The sequence below is a fragment of the Budorcas taxicolor genome, chromosome 4 (assembly GCF_023091745.1).
Source record: "Budorcas taxicolor isolate Tak-1 chromosome 4, Takin1.1, whole genome shotgun sequence".
NCBI lineage: Eukaryota > Metazoa > Chordata > Mammalia > Artiodactyla > Bovidae > Budorcas > Budorcas taxicolor.
This window is the reverse complement of record NC_068913.1, coordinates 33,762,145-33,778,575: the sequence shown is the minus strand read 5'-3', so window position 1 is coordinate 33,778,575 and position 16,431 is coordinate 33,762,145. Positions and strand designations below refer to the sequence as shown.

General features: G+C 37.1%; 1 protein-coding gene across 1 annotated transcript; it reads right to left on the bottom strand.

Annotated features, from left to right (window-relative positions):
- Positions 1–1,240: 1,240 nt before the first annotated feature.
- On the bottom strand, positions 1,241–15,251 carry NUP42 (nucleoporin 42). The gene is made up of 7 exons (XM_052638675.1): positions 15,081–15,251; positions 12,434–12,662; positions 10,992–11,086; positions 6,318–6,394; positions 5,472–5,558; positions 2,810–2,894; positions 1,241–1,879 (listed from the first exon to the last, which is right to left on the bottom strand). Exons 1-7 carry the CDS (start codon positions 15,190–15,192, stop codon positions 1,302–1,304), a joined length of 1,263 nt encoding a protein of 420 aa, XP_052494635.1. The 5' UTR covers positions 15,193–15,251; the 3' UTR covers positions 1,241–1,301.
- Positions 15,252–16,431: the final 1,180 nt, after the last annotated feature.

The window sequence follows — 16,431 nt, the reverse complement described above, 5'->3', positions numbered from 1 at the left end:
GGTTATTGATCATTTTAATTTCCTTAAATTTCCAAAGTTGTTATAATAAACATTTTATAGAAAGGTTTTAAGAAATACACCAAAAGGAATGAGCATACCTTAATAATGTAAATGGAGGTGGAAGCCTAGACTTGTTCTTCAATGACCTTTCTCCAGTTATAAAGTTACTTCTCCGTTACTTGAAAAGAAAAAAGCCTAGAAAAGATGCATCTTGAATACTTGTTTAAAAAAAAATGCTTTTCAAAAATGCATCTTGAAAAACTAGCTTGATCATAGTATCATTAAACTTGCCAATAATGTTTAGTTGGAAAAAGCTTCCTAATTTTCCGTGATCTTCTTTTAATTAAAAAAACAAAGTACCACATGTACATGGTAAAATATGCAAACAGTTCAAAATGGTATATAAAGTTTTTCTCCGAACAGACACCAATTCTTTTACCAGAGGTAGTCATTATTAGCAAGTTTCTTATTCTTCCAGAAATGTCTTATGCATCTACAAAGGATATATACATACACAAATGCTCTTCATCTATATGAGATCATAATTTCTAGTCCTCTTACAATCCATCCACTTGATGAGACAATGTGAGGAAAAAACAGAATTACATAAAAATTAGGCCAAGATAGAAACTAGCATGAAGCTGTTGACAAAAACTCAAATGGTTCACGAGATGGCCAAAACTGAGGAGGAAAAATTTTGAGGCGAAAATGCTTCTTAGGTACTAAAAATAAAAGCTTTTACCCTTTAAAAATTATATTTCTCTCTTTAAGAGAATCTTCTTTACATGAAAGAAAGTCACCATGCTACTGATGTTTATTCAGTAGGTAGACTAAACAAGCATTTTTTTCCTACTGGTTCTAGAAATTATCTCTTTCCTTTAAAAAAAAAAAAGTTTAAAGGTAAAAATTTAAAGGGTAAGACAGTATAAAGTGATACAGAATGAGAAAAGTACTTTATTCAGTGCACCCTGACAGTTTTTTCAGTTCCATTCATCATTACAGTAAAAAAAAAAAAGAAAAAATCTGTTGCTACTTTTTGTTGTTTTACTTAAATAGCTAGACTCAAGGAAAAATGTTAAATTTAAGAACTCCTAATATTATTGAAAATTTATACTTCTTATAAATATACATGCAATATATATGCATATACACATGTATGTGTCTGTGTGTATGTATATATATATATATATATATACACACACTTTTTTATATATATATATATATACACCTCCTCTTTCATATGAACCACTCAAAACAATTTTAAAAGCTGGTTTTTTTTTTCTGTATTTAAAATTGTCCTTTTAAATATTTAGAAGTTCCACAGGTGGTGGCTTTAATGGAATTTTTCCCAGAGTAAATTTCTTGGATTGAAATTGTTCCAGTTCTTCTGCTGTTAGTTGATCCTTGGGTGTGAATAATGCATTATCTGTTGTGGTACTGCCAAGCGAGAATGAGAGAGAGGCAGGTACGCTGCTGTTTCCAAAGGTGTCACTGGATGACTTAGAGAAAGCAGTGTGAGGCTGTGAGCCTGGACTACCAAAACCAGCTGCAGAACTGCCATTTCCAAAGGCTGGGGCCACTGGAGATCCAACAGGGCTTGCTGCCATAGAAGGTGAAAATCCTGAAAATCCAGATGACCCAAAACCAGAAGCTGCAGGGGTTTTAAATGAAAATGAAGAAGCAGATGTGATTTCGGGTTTCCTAAGGCCAAAAGTCGGAGTAGCAGCAGTGATGGCAGAACTGGCAGCAGGTACAGCTCCAAATGCAGGAGTATTCCCAAACACAGGAGGGCTTCCAGAAGAGGCTGTAGCAAATCCAGAGCTTGGTTTGAAACTAAAATTCTGAGCACTGTTGCTGCTGCTGTTATTCACTGGAAAACCTATGAAAACCAGAAAAAGAAAAAAGAAACTATTAGTCAAAAAATGTAGCTATATTACCACCTTGCCCCCACCTTTTCTTTTTCTTATTTCTGCCATGTTTAGATGATGAGAAACTTATTGGAAGGAAGAAAAGTGAAAATGAGAAGTTAGGACAAACTCACTAAACCCTGTTGGCCTGTATTTCTGCTACACTGATCTCATTTGCACTCTAATTTACCTTCACTTAAGAAGGTAGCTCTTGAGAAATCTCAGGGATTAGGGAGTGGACCTTCACTTCAGCTTGTCCTCTCCTCTCCGTGGAGCTGTCATTTGAAGATAAAACTACGCTGTTACGTACAGAAACGAGAAAGTCCACATAGGTGTTATTACCGTAGCTATGTAGTCCTATGAAACTCTAGAAAAACCATTCCTAAAATATACATCTAAAACCTGAGCCATAGGGTCTTTCAAAGAACGTGCCCATTCTGAACACTATTTCACAAATGCTGCTGCTGCTGCTAAGTCACTTCAGTCGTGTCTGACTCTGTGCGACCCCAGAGACGGCAGCCCACCAGGCTCCCCCATCCTTGGGATTCTCCAGGCAAGAACACTGGAGTGGGCTGCCATTTCCTTCTCCAATGCATGAAAGTGAAAAGTGAAACTGAAGTCGCTCAGTCGTGTCCGGCTCTTCGCAACCCCATGGACTGCAGCCTTCCAAGCTCCTCCGTCCATGGGATTTTCCAGGCAAGAGTACTGGAGTGGGGTGCCATCGCCTTCTCCGAATCACAAATGCTAGATGAGCCAAAATCTTTGAAGCTCTATTATGGAAGGTGGTAGAATTTGCAAGGGTGACTTAAAATGGCACAGAGTCACCTTCAGACTTTGTATTTGAAACCCATAAAATTCCATTTTTCTAAATCAGTCAAGTCTTGCATGACTTTGTCACTTACCTGGTGACCCAAATGTTACTGTTTGCCTATTGCCAAATCCAAATGAAGGTGCTGCTTGATTCATTCCATCCTGTAAATCGGACAGCTATTAAAAAAGAGGTAGGCAAGTGAATAACTCAAGTACTTTTTCTGTACACTTTTAGCCAAATTTAATTTTTCAAATGTGCACTTTAAAATGTCTTCATTTTGTTTAACATAGAAAAATGCCCACAAGTGAATATGCATAGAAAAAATGGGCCCTTCTCAAGGAGTTCAGAGTGATGGTCTGGCTGATGAATTGTGAGTGTTAATCTCCTTTTCAATGAATTTTTCACTTAATCCTGACCTCTAATAAGTCCTTCCTCATTAATACAAGCATATATTATTTCTCTCATTTGAAAACCCTACTGGCATTGTTTTTAAAAAATAGTTATTTATTTGGCTGACTTGGGTCTCGGTTGTGGCACTCAGGATCCTTTAGTTATGGCCTGTGGGATCTAGCTCCTCAACCAGGTATAGAACCCCAGCCGCCTGCATTGGGAACGCAGTCTTGGCCACTGGACCACCAGGGAAGTCCCCAGCATTTTTTAAAATTCAACGGTATTGAGGTATAGTTTACATAAAATAAGACGCATCCACTGAGAAATTTATTTTTCAATGGGTTTTCATAAATTTACGACCATCACTACAATCAAGATTTAGAGTATTTCCATCAGCCATAAAAGTTCTCGTGTGTCCATTTCCAGGCAACCCTCTTCCAACCTCTGGTCCCAGGGAACCACTCATCCACTTTTTATTACTAGAAATGAGGTTTAGAGTTTAGAGTTTCATATAAATAGAATCATATAGTTTACAGTTTTGGGGTTTTTTTGGGGGGCTAGCTTCTCTCTCTCAGCTTGTGTGATAAACAAATTATCATATAAGCAATGTGGATAAACAAATTATATTATATCCATATAATGAATTAAAAGAATAATTGGACATAAAGAATTGATGCGTTATGACCAACCTAGATAGTATATTCAAAAGCAGAGACATTACTTTGCTGACTAAGGTTCGTCTAGTCAAGGCTATGGATTTGCCTGTGGTCATGTACTGATGTGAGAGTTGGATTGTGAAGAAGGCTGAGCACCGAAGAATCGATGCTTTTGAACTGTGATGTTGGAGAAGACTGTTGAGAGTCCCTTGGACTGCAAGGAGATCCAACCAGTCCATTCTGACGGAGATCGACCCTGGGATTTCTTAGGAAGGAATGATGCTAAAGCTGAAGCTCCAGTACTTTGGCCACCTCATGAGAAGAGTTGACTCATTGGAAAAGACTCTGATGCTGGGAGGGACTGGGGGCAGGAGGAGAAGGGGACGACCAAGGATGAGATGGCTGGATGGCATCACTTCACTGACTCGATGGACGTGAGTCTGAGTGAACTCTGGGAGTTGGTGATGGACAGGGAGGCCTGGCGTGCTGCGATTCATGGGGTCACAGGAGTCGGACACGACTGAGCGACTGAGCTGAACTGAAGCCAGCTGTAGGTGGGCTATCCAAGATTCTCACCTACAGAAGGGCCCCTTGGAAGCTGTCAAAGAACACAGAACTTTCAACCTTGAAGGAAGCTCCGTAGTTCTCTGAACTCAGTTACCCCTTACACATTAGCATTGGTGATGGTGGGCCACCTCTCATCTAGAGAAAAAATACTTCCAAGAAGTCCTACTGAATTCAAATGGCATGACAACAACTGAAAGGCAGAAGAAACGAGCTTGCACAAGAGTCTAGTCATTTAGAAGCAGATATTTAAGGAGCAGGGTATTGGGACTTTCAGTCATTCACTAAGTTCAGGCTGCTACTACTCTCATAGCTTTTTTCAGAAAGTACAAAGAAAAATCACCTAGGAAACTGGATATATTAAATTCGAAACGTAAATATTTTATTTAAAAATAATGCTCTTAAGAACATTTTGGGGGGTAGAAAAATAAACCTTATCAACAGAGATAATGAACATGCTACAGCAGCATCATGTATCTTTGGGGACCAGTGTGTATATATCTCCTAACAGCATTTCTGTATAAGACAGGAACATAGGGTAAGTGTCCTTCAGTCACCAAAGTGTGCATTAGTCTCCATGTGACTTCCCTGGTGGTCCAGTGGTTAAGAATCTGCCTTCCAATGCAGAGGATGCAGGTTCAATCCTTGGTTGGGGAACTAAGATCCCACACACCATGGGGCACCTAAGCCCACATGCCTCAACCAGAGAGCCTACGTGCTGAAATGGAGATACCATGTGCCAAAACTAAGACCCAATGCAGTCAATGAATAAATAAATAAATTTAAATATGTGTATTCATATCATTTTTCAAAGCAATTTCTTTTCAAATGCTGATAACTTGGAATATTTGAATTTATATTATATAATATTTCCCAATTTTCAAAACTAGTACTACCAAAATTAAAAACCTAATCCTAAGAATAGTTTTAGAAAAGCATAATTATCTGTGCTTTTCTGACTAAGGAACAGAGAGAAAGGAATTCCAGAACCTTGACTCTAAATGATAATATATTACGGTTCTTGAGAATGTGTATCATAATTCTTGATAGAGAATTTTAGCTTTGTTTCACAAATCCAAAATGAAATTCTGCAAAAAGGCAACAGATAAGATACTTCCTTGTAGGAGATTCTCCAATACTCACCAAAGCTATTGCAGTTGATGTATTTAGACTTTTCAGTTCATTCACCCTGTTCCTCCACTGATTTATTAACTGCTGGACAGAATTTAGCTGAAGAAAGAGGACAGAAAAATAATGTGTCAGTATTGAGTGTTTAAGGTAATCTCTTGAACAACTTCATGTCTTTATTCCCAAAGTCACAATAAATTTATAAAGCATTTTTATGGCCCACAACTTGTAAAATCCTCATTAATCCACCCCTGCTTGCCACAGACACTCCTGCTGTAGACCCCTTTCCCCTTCCCTATTCCCCAGCTCCTTGTATCACCTAGTTAAGATCCCAAGTACCTGGTAGCACAGAGTTATTAATGCTTATGTTTGGATGGGAGACAAACCTGTGTACTGGTTGATATGATTTTGACGGTAGACAATAGGAAAATACAGTTTATGTCATTTCCTTTAAGCACTAAACTTATTCTCCCCCAGTTTTTCAATTTTTTGACACCTGACACATGAGAAGGCTAATCCATACCCAACAGTGCATCTTATTTGTTTTCCTAGCATTCATCATGGTGTCTGCATGTAAGAGATGCACCATAAACGTCTGTCAAATGATGAAAGGCTATGATTTCTGGGACTGATCGCTGGATAATTGGTAATAAAAATAAAAGCATTGGTAGTTACTATAATCAAAGTATACTCTCATCACTTTAGATAACCAACCAATTGTAAAGAAAATAATTTAGAAAATAGTTTTCTGAAAAAAAAAATAAGACCTCATCCACTTTGCCAACACACAAGTGAGCCACTATAGAGAAGACAATAATTAACAGCTAATCTGTTGGTTAGATGAATAGGAAACAAACTTACATAACTCTGTAAGTTATTGCTGGTTAAGAAGTTATGGTATTCAAGTCTCAACTCCTCTGGTGAAATGTCTGTAAAACCTGAAGTGAGGAATCAATTGGAATCTTTAAATACCAATACTTTTGATAGTATAGTAAAATGAGAGGTGCTAGATAGGAAAATATGCTAATCTTGATCAGTACAAAAATTTCATAATCGTAAGGAAAGAATTCAAAAACTAGACTCTATTTAATAAAGTATAAAATTAGAATAAAATATAGTTCATTATTGAAGGGGTAAAATTTTCTAAAGATAAATGGAGTGGAAGGAATAATACAGAAAAGAAAAAGAGTTGATTACATATACATTTGAACTTATTAAAAAAATTCTGTATGTCAAAAACTATAACAAGCAAAATTAAAAGGCAAACAGTAAACTGGGAACACCATAACTGCAACATATATGACAGAAGAGTTAATGAGAATGTATAAGAGCTAATAGCTCTTACAAATCAGTAAGAAAAATAAGCTAACATGGGCAAGCAATCCACAAAACAACTCAAATAGCCAGTATACAAATGAAATAGAAAAGTTCAGTTTAAAATTACAACTCAGGACTTCCCTGGTGATCAGGGAAGATTCCACATGCCACAGGACAACTAAACCGACGTGCCACAACAACTGAGTCCGAGATGTAGAGCCCTCGAGCTGCAACTACTGAGCCTCCATGCCACAACCACTGAAGCCTGCATGTTCCAGGACATGTGCTCTTCAACAAGAGAAGCCACTGCATTGAGAAGCCCATGCACCGCGAAGCCCATGCACCGCAGCTAGAGAACAACCCCCACACACTGCAGTTAGAAAAAGCCCCTGTGCAGTAATGAAGACCCAACACAGGCAAAAATAAGTGGATACAAACTTTTTTTAAAATAAAAATACAACTTAAAATAGATACAATGTTTTATTTATCAGATTGGCAAAAATTAAAAATGGATGATTATTATTAAGGATATGGTAAAATGGACATTCTTCTAAGTTGCCATTATGGGAATCATGGTAAAACTTTTCTGGGAAGAAAATTGTCAATAAATGTCAAGGCCTTACAAATACTCATACCTTTCGATTCTAACAGAATTTCTAGAATCTGACCTCAGGAAATGATTGAACATGTAAACAAAGGGTGTTACATATAAAAGATGTTCATTCTAGTATTTCTAGTAATAGAGACATTGAAAACAACAAGGCTTCTGCAACACTAGGTTATGACTGCTAATTATATATATAATAAGAAATAAGTGCATACATGTTTTGAAAGAAATACACTAAAATGTCACAGCTGTTAACTCTGAGATCAGTTGATCTTTATTTTATTTACATATTTCTGTATTTTTCAAATTTTCTATGATATAACTTTCATAATAGGAAAACTTTTTGAGGGGAAAAAAAAAAAAGAAGAAGAAGAAAGAAAATTGCTCAGGATATTTTTCTACAGAGAATTACTGGTAACCAGATAGCACTAACTCCAAAGACTCGTACCTTCGAATAAAAAAACCTAAAAGATTCAAATCAGAACCCTCGATGCTCTCTAACAACTTATCTTTACAAACTACTCAGACCACAAAACCAAGAATCACCTTGTATTTCTCTTGTTGCCCATATCTACCTAATAGGCCTCCTGCCAGTTCTAGCTCCAAAACAGAACACAGATTTGACCCATTCTGTCTCCACTGCAAGTAACTCTCAGTCAACAGCAGCTGTCTCCTAACTCATTTCCCTTCCTCTATTTTGCGCCCCCAACCCCTGCTCCCAGCAAACCATTTCTTTTCACATAACAGTCTAAGCAAGCTTTTTCTAATCAGATCACATCCCTCCTCCTGCTCAAAACTCTCTGTGGCTTCCTAGTGCAATTAGGTCCAACATGATCTGGCCCCTGGCTGCCTCTCTCTGGCCTAACATTATGTTACTCTTTCTCTTGTTTACTCTCCTCCAGCTATTCAGGCCTCACTAATCTACAAGTATGCCAATCCTGTTTGCACAACGGGCTCTGCACTACCTATTATATTGCCAGGAACATTTCCCCTCAAATCTTCCCAGAAGAGACATCTCTTCATTCAGGACTCAGCTTCAATACTACTTCCTAAAAAGAGATAACCTCTCTAAGTAAAGAAACACTGTCCCTCTGGTTACTTTCTCTTCCTTCCATCAGTCACTCATGGTGAACCACAAAGACACAAATTGATCTGGGTGACTATTTTCTCAATTCTTTCAAAGGTAAGTATAAATACAGTATCATTCTAGTGGCAAAAGAAAAATTCATTCATTATAAAGGATGCCTACAAGACAGCAATTCTACTTTCAGACTTTAGGACCCTTTTACATTCTTAAAAATAATTAAGGATTCCAGACCTTTTGCTTACATAGGTTACATTAATCAATATTCACCATATTTGAAATGAAAACTGAAAAATATAGAAAATATTCACTTAAAAATAAGAAATCAATGTATCAACATAAATAAAAAAAAATATTTTCCAAAACAAAAAATAAAAACTTAGTGATATAAGTGGCATTGTTTTATGTTCGCAAATCTCTTTAATGCATGGCTTAATGGAAGACTGCTGTATTATAATATCTGCTTCTGCTATTCAATCTGCTTCAATCTGTTTCAATACATTGCCTGGTTCAAGTATATAAAAACTTCTCACACAGATATGTAGCTGGGCAAGGATGACTTTAGTAGTCTTTTCAGATAATTGTGGATATTCCTCTTTGGTACAATACCAAAACTTGACAGGCAATAGTTTCTTAAAGATTAGCTATAATGTGGACTCAAATCATATTAATGATATCATATTAATGAACCAAACTATTAATTAGTTTACCCACTCCAGTATTCTGGCCTGGATAATTCCATGCACTCTCTAGTCCATGGGGTTGCAAAGAGTCGGACGCAACTGAGTAGCTTTCACATTACTTCACTTAGAATGAATTTTTCAACCATGTACAATTCTGTAACTTCACACACTGGTCATTTGGAAAATATTGGTTCACTGAGTTATCCAGAATTTCCAAATGTTAGCACATGTCATCTTACAATAGAAAAAAAATTCATATTTGTTAATGTTACTTTATGTGTGTTTCCCATTTGCACACAGAATACTTAAAAGGTGTATCCTTATAAAATTAATAACTTTTACCTCTTTATCAGGGACATTCTTAAGTGAAAATGTCATTAAAAAAATTTTTTTTATTGACTACTATAATCTACTAGTAGTTTGTTGCCTCTACCTTATCAACAGCTTTACACCAACAGTACAAATCTCAACACGGTGAAAATGGCAATTAATGTCTTAGTATTATTAGGAAAATATTTCTAAACTTGTATAGTCCCTAAAAAGGATCTCAGGAAAAGGGCTGCAAGATTTAGCAAAAAAAAAAAAGGTTACTCAATTAAATTGGAATTTCTGACAAACAAATACTTCAAAAGGTAAGTATATCCTAGCAGTCCAGGGGTTAAGACTTAGTGCTTTCACTGCCATGGGCCTGGGTTCAAATCCTGGTCAGGGAATGTTAACACCCCACAAGCCATATGGTAATGCCAAAGCCAAAAAACAAAAAAGTATAAGTATGCCCCAAATACATGGGATATCCATATACTAAAAATATAATTACTTATCTGAAATTTAAATTTAACTGGATGCCCTATATTTTATCTAACAATGCTGCTGAAGGATCTATATTTTATATTGAGAACCACCGCTTTAGGACATTAGGCATCATGTCCAATTCTCAACTTTTTAAAAAAGGCTTAACACTTATTAACTTTACAGAAAAATCATTATTTAAAATTATTTATTTGTATTGCTTATTGCCTCCATCCCTCAAGAACATAAACTTCATGAGGGATGGATCTTAGCTATCTTATTCACTGCTATATCCCTACCACCTAGAATGAGGCCTGGCAAAAAAGAAATTCAATAAGTATTTGTTGAATGATTAGTAAATAAATGACTAAGGAGTGGTGTGATGCAAATGCTCACAGAGAATGAGCAGGTAGAGCAGAGACAGAAATTCCAGAGTTCTGAGAGACTGAAAGGGCCCTCGTTTTCCAAAGACCTCCTGTTCAACTTCATAGGGCCTAGGACCACTCAGAGCAGGCTTAGAAAACTGTGGTAGTCTAGCTTTCAGCCCAAATGAGCTATGGACAAAAGAAAGTGGGAAAGAAAGGAGTATTCTAAGGCTCCCTAACTTCAAACATTACCTCCAGAAGAGGTACCAACATGCTTTATTAAAAATAACTATCCTTAGAAAAAAAGAGGAAAGAGAACAGAATCAAAGCCTAATGGCAGGCATAATATGACTCTTCTATTCTCTGTAGGCAGCTAAAGGTTCCGAAGTAGTATCTACAGGGAACCAGGGAAGTAGAGCCTCTTCTTAGGCTTACAGAATTAGAAATGCGGCCAGTGGCAAGTCCTCATTTTACTGGTTTTCTCAAGGGATCAATATATCCTGAACTATAGCTTCCAAACTCAATCTCTGAATTACAAAGTTCTGGTAGAATACTCAGGTATTTTAAACAATGTCCAAACTCCCCTAACTGTAGCTAAATTTTTGGTTAATTTCTTTTTTTGATCTGGTCTTGGTTTTAGAAAATAATAGCAGGTAAAACACATTTTAAAAACACATAATTTCTAGTTACCTGAAATATTCGGTTTCTTTTTCACCGGTGAATAAACAGAAAACATCCACTGCCCTGATGATTCCCAAACCTCCATATCTTTAACAATACCTTCCCTAAAAAAAAAAAAAATGGCAAAAGATCTTTTTCTTCTGCTTCGTAAAATTTATCATTGATAATTTTCAGTGATTGTTATAGCAAATATATAATTTTAGATTTTTCCACTATATTTTCTGAAGTGTCCTTCAAAGCAGAAGTTTACAAAAATATGAGCTGCACTTCATGATTATAAATAATATCAAAGACATTTATAATTTTGGTTTTCCAGTACACTGAACCATTAACCAATATATTTATTGAGAACTCACTAGATACATATACATCTTAAAGAACTGAAATATAAAATACACAATATTAACTTTAACATTTAAAAATACACAATATTAACTTTAATTTTCTCTGTTCATTATAATTAACATCAATGATCATTTAACTGGGAAAGAAAGAACCAGTAAGTAATAAAGAACCATAAAATATTTAAGTAGGTAGGACTTCAGAGATCATTTTGTCTAATTCTCACATTTTGCAAAAACAGAACAGACTCATGTCCATGGTTAATTTGTTAGCAAAGTCATGGATATATTCAGCTCTAAATTAAATATTTCCCTCTTACCCAGAATGGCACAATTAATGAAGTAAGAATGGTAGTTGATAATAAAATAATACTAAAATTTAGGATTTTTACAATAACATCAAATATAGGAAGGAGTGTTTCATTTGTTTTATTTTACTTACTCAATTGTATATGATACATGGCTCAAAATGTTTACAACTAGTTCTAATTTAATTATGGGATATAAAAGACTAATGAATATATTTAAGCACTGTCCTAGTTGCTGGGAGCTGAGGGAACACTTATATACAGCCAGGCACTGTTTCAGCACCAGTCATAAATTCTACTACAAATGTTCTCAATAAATGATAAGAAATATACTCCACAATAATGAAGGAAATCAAATGAAATCAGTTTGCATGAAGTAACTGAAGTAAAAGTTTTATTATAGAAAGAAAAATACAAGATGCTGTAAGTGACCTCAAAAATCACAAACTGCTTTAAATTACCTCATAGTTTGTAAAGAACTCATAATTTAACATAAGCAGGATTACCTTAGAAAGATATTCACAGTACAGTATCATCGATAGAAAAGTGGAAAAGAGTAATTATCCCCAAGAAGACACTGCACTGACATAGAAGAATCACATTTTAAGTTGAAATAAAGTCTAGCATGACACCTGAAAAACAGAGATTACCTCTGATCATGGATGCTTTTTCTTTTGCTTATTTTGATTTTATAACAATTTAATAAAATAATAAGATTACTTCTTTTTTAAGGAAATATTACGGGTGCTTTGGGGAAAAAATAAGCAAATGGTTGGTAATTTTTCTGAAGGCTTTCACTTACAGAAGCTTCTTATCATCTTTCTGGTCATCAGAGCCAGGTGAAGCAAATGGGTTCTGAGATAAGCCAAATCCCCTGTTCTTGCTAGCAGACTCTCCAGAATCAAAAGCAGCAAAAGATGGCTTTTCTTGATCTCTGCTGCCCCCCCATGGTGTAGGCTTGGAGAAACTGGATGGCTGGATAACATTGGAATATCTCTGACTGGTGGTATTCCATCCTCGTCTGTTACTACCTGAAATAAACAACAAAATAAACAATTTTACTAGCAACTCATGTTTTCAATCTCTAAAAATTTCATTATATTTTATCTTATTATATGCAGATATTATATAAAGATTCCACAGGCACTACATGCCCACTCATTTTAAATTATAAAACTTTTCATTTTCAATATATATAATTAAGTATAATATCAACAAAGGGGCTTCCCTGGTAGTAATGCAGGTTTGATCCCTGGATCGGGAAGATGCCCTGGAGAAGGAAATGGCAACCTACTCCAGTATTCTTGCTTGGGAAATCCCATGGACAGAGGACCCTGGAGGACTACAGCCCGTGGGGTCACAAAAGAGTCGGACACGACTGAGCAACTGAGCGCGTGCTCGCGCACGCACACACACACACCCACACACACACACACACAGTAGCAACAAATCACACAATGATCTAATTTAACAAGACTGAGAGGACTGTAAATCCATAGAAGAATTATGATATATTACTAAGTTCAATTGATGTAAGTTTATTAAACAATTGTTTGATAATGGAGTGGACAGAAGGCATGTAACCTATATCATAAGCTCCTTCATGATAAAAAGCTGTATCTGTATCATTCTTTGCTCCCCAATTGGGCCCTATATAGTAGTAAAAGCTGAAGAAAGAGCAAAGTATTAAGAAGTTTATTGAAAAGATTAGATTCTACCTTCTGTCCTTGATAGATGGGTAAATTTGACAAAGTATTCTGAGAAAGAAAACACCTATCATCCTATTTTCCATATGAGAATTGTAGCAGTAGTTTACATATGAATAAAGTGCACTGACTTTCTCTATTATAAGCATATTTTTAGCATTCTTATAACTATCAAAATGAGCCAACAGGACTTTCTCCTTTCTGTCTCTATATTTAAAAAAAATCTTATCACTTCAACTATATTATTTATTCATCACTTCTCAGTTGGGGCCAAGATAATTCACCATGTTTCTAACTGAATTAGGAGATATGCTATTAAATATGTATAATAAAACTGGAGTGATGGGAGATAACACTCCTTTAAAAAATTCATCTCCCAATTCTAAAACTACTTAACGAAACCAAAGAGGAAAGGGGGAACATTGCTAGACTAGATCCCACAAGTAGGGGTTAATAATATTGTATTTTTCTAGAGTTTGATCTTTTTTTGTGATCTTTTTTCCTTCACAACTGAAGAAATTCATTCCATCATTTGGATATAGCTTTTGGCCTTCATACTTACTGACTCTGCAAGCATTCATTTCTGGGCATTAGAGACACTGTTTATTTAACTAGTTTTATTTACACTTTTAAAATCCATCAATCTATCTATTCAACATTTATTCTGTACTGTATTTAGAGTAAGTCTCCACAGAATGTTAAATATAACGTTTTGTTGTTCCTGGAAATACATTTGTCTGAGCCAGAGTCCTAATTTTTGGTTTGGAATATTTCACTAGACTAATTGTCGGTAATTCAAAAAGATTGTCTTCTAGAAGAGCTATAAAAGTGAAACCACAATGTAACAAAAGGTTTAAAAGTCAGATAAATAGCCGTACAGGAGTAAAGAGAAGGGAGAGATGGTCAGCATCCTGTGGTACTTTTTAAGAACTAAGTCTCAGTTATAAGAAAATCTAACTATTCATCTGACCTGTAAAACCTTGCATTGTACTATAGATTCACTTCGGATCCCTCCTCTCCTCGAAGACAGTTCCTTTGCATCATCCATAACTGATTTAGTGAAATATTCCAATTTTGACAATGACTTAGGCAGAATGACCAGAAGACAGGTCACCGTAGTCCTGCATACCTTTACTTCAGAGCCCAGAGTTCTTAACTGAGCAGCCCACTCTCCCGATTTTATCTCCAATTTTACAAGCGTGAGCATTTATATGAGGTTTACGGCTCTGTAGCTTTTATTAGATTTTCAAAGGAGTTCACGACTTCCCCAAAGAGCCCTGACTCTGACCCCACTTACTAGCCTCTCCCTAGAAAAAAGTTTAGAAAAAAAAAAATTACATTAAAAGCATCAACGGGAAAAACCAGTACCCAGAAAAGTAGTACAATGTTACAGCAAGAAGGCGTTTAGGTCGACTTACGCCAATTCTGGAGCCACTGCCGTGCAAAGACTAGGTAGTTTTGATATGTAATTATGACTTAAAAATTCGTTGTTTTTCACTGTAACCACGAATAAGCTGCAGTCCGCTTAACAAAATCAGCCGTAATTCCTAATCACAGGGCGAAAACGTCAGTGGGCGGGGCGGGCGAGGGGACGGCGCGGGCACGTCCGCGTCACCTGACTGGTACGCCGCGGCGCTGTGCCCAGCGGCTGGCCCCAGGAGGGGCGCCGGATCCTCGCCCGCCCGGCCCCACGTCAGGCCTTCCCCTGCTCGGCTAGCTGCGCAGGATTGAGGAAAACATCACCTGAGGGCTGCTGCTGCCGTCCTCCGCCCGCACCCCTGGCGCCGGGATGTTCGTTCCAGCACCGGTCTCCGAAGCGGCAGCGGCCTTGCAGGAAGAACTGACAAATGGTCATGGCGACGGTGTCGCGAACGGAGCGGTCTTTATTCGGCACCCTCAGCGAGCAGAGCCCAGAGCAACCGGAGGTCCCGGCTCCGCTACTGTGATGTCATCTTCTTGCGCCTGGTAAAGGCCCTTTCTCTATTGTCCCGCCCATAGTGTGATGAGAGGCGAGGATTTTACCCAATAAGATTTGAGAAGAGTGGGCCCGCCCCGCACGCCCTGAGCGCAACGTTGGGAGGGCGGGATGCTTGAACGGTTTTGCGGAGAAAGGCGCTTAAGAGCTTGATGCAGGGTCTCGTTCGAGGTAGGCTTGAGATCTCAAATGAGAAGAAAGTTGGTTAGGCAAACCAAAGACTTCAGCCCTGGAGGAGTATTAGCTGTGATTTGAGAAGCAGAGTCGTATTTTCATTTATAACTGCTTAGTAAAAACCTGGCCAGCCGTTCATCAGGATGGGTAACAATGTAAGCCAGTAGTAACGTTTACAGGAAGCAGATTAAAGACAAACTGCAACTAAAAAGTATCATAACAACGGGCATCTTTGGGTGAGTACTACATTCTTAAACAGAGAAACTTTGTTCCTTTAAAACCCACGTGAACGTTGCTATGTGAACTTTTATCAGTAATAATGAAACATTCCACTCGTTGCCTAGAGGATCTAAGACACCTGACACAGAGAAGCAGCTTCTATTTCTCACCAGGTGCAGAGCTGCGGATAGGGGGATTCCTGGAAAAAAACGACAAACAGTTCATATCCTCTTAACTTTGTGGTTTCCAAAGAAACATGACCCTACATCCACTTCTCACTCCAGATCTGGTGTTGATGAATCATTACACTGCTCTGCTGTGCTTCGGAGTATCAAAACTGTTTCATTTAGATTTTACCTGAACTCCACCTTTCCTACTAATCCTACAACTACCTTCTCCATTGTGTGGTGAGGCACACTATAGTTCCTCTAGTGTGCTGTCTCCTTGGTTGCAATGAGTTGATAGATCTGTTGGATTACAGGTTTGTCCCTGGTAGTTCAAAATTAAAAGATTAGCCATTGTTCTTGCTCATATACTTTGGATTTTGAAGACAGTGGAATCTACAGAGCACTGAGAATAACTGGTGCAATCTAGTATATATATATTTTAAATTCGTTTCATTTCTTTTGGGAAAAAAAAAATTGTGGGAGAGTTACATGAACGTTTTCCTGAACTACTTTAGACTATATTATAGACTTGATGCCCCACCACCCAATTATTTCATTT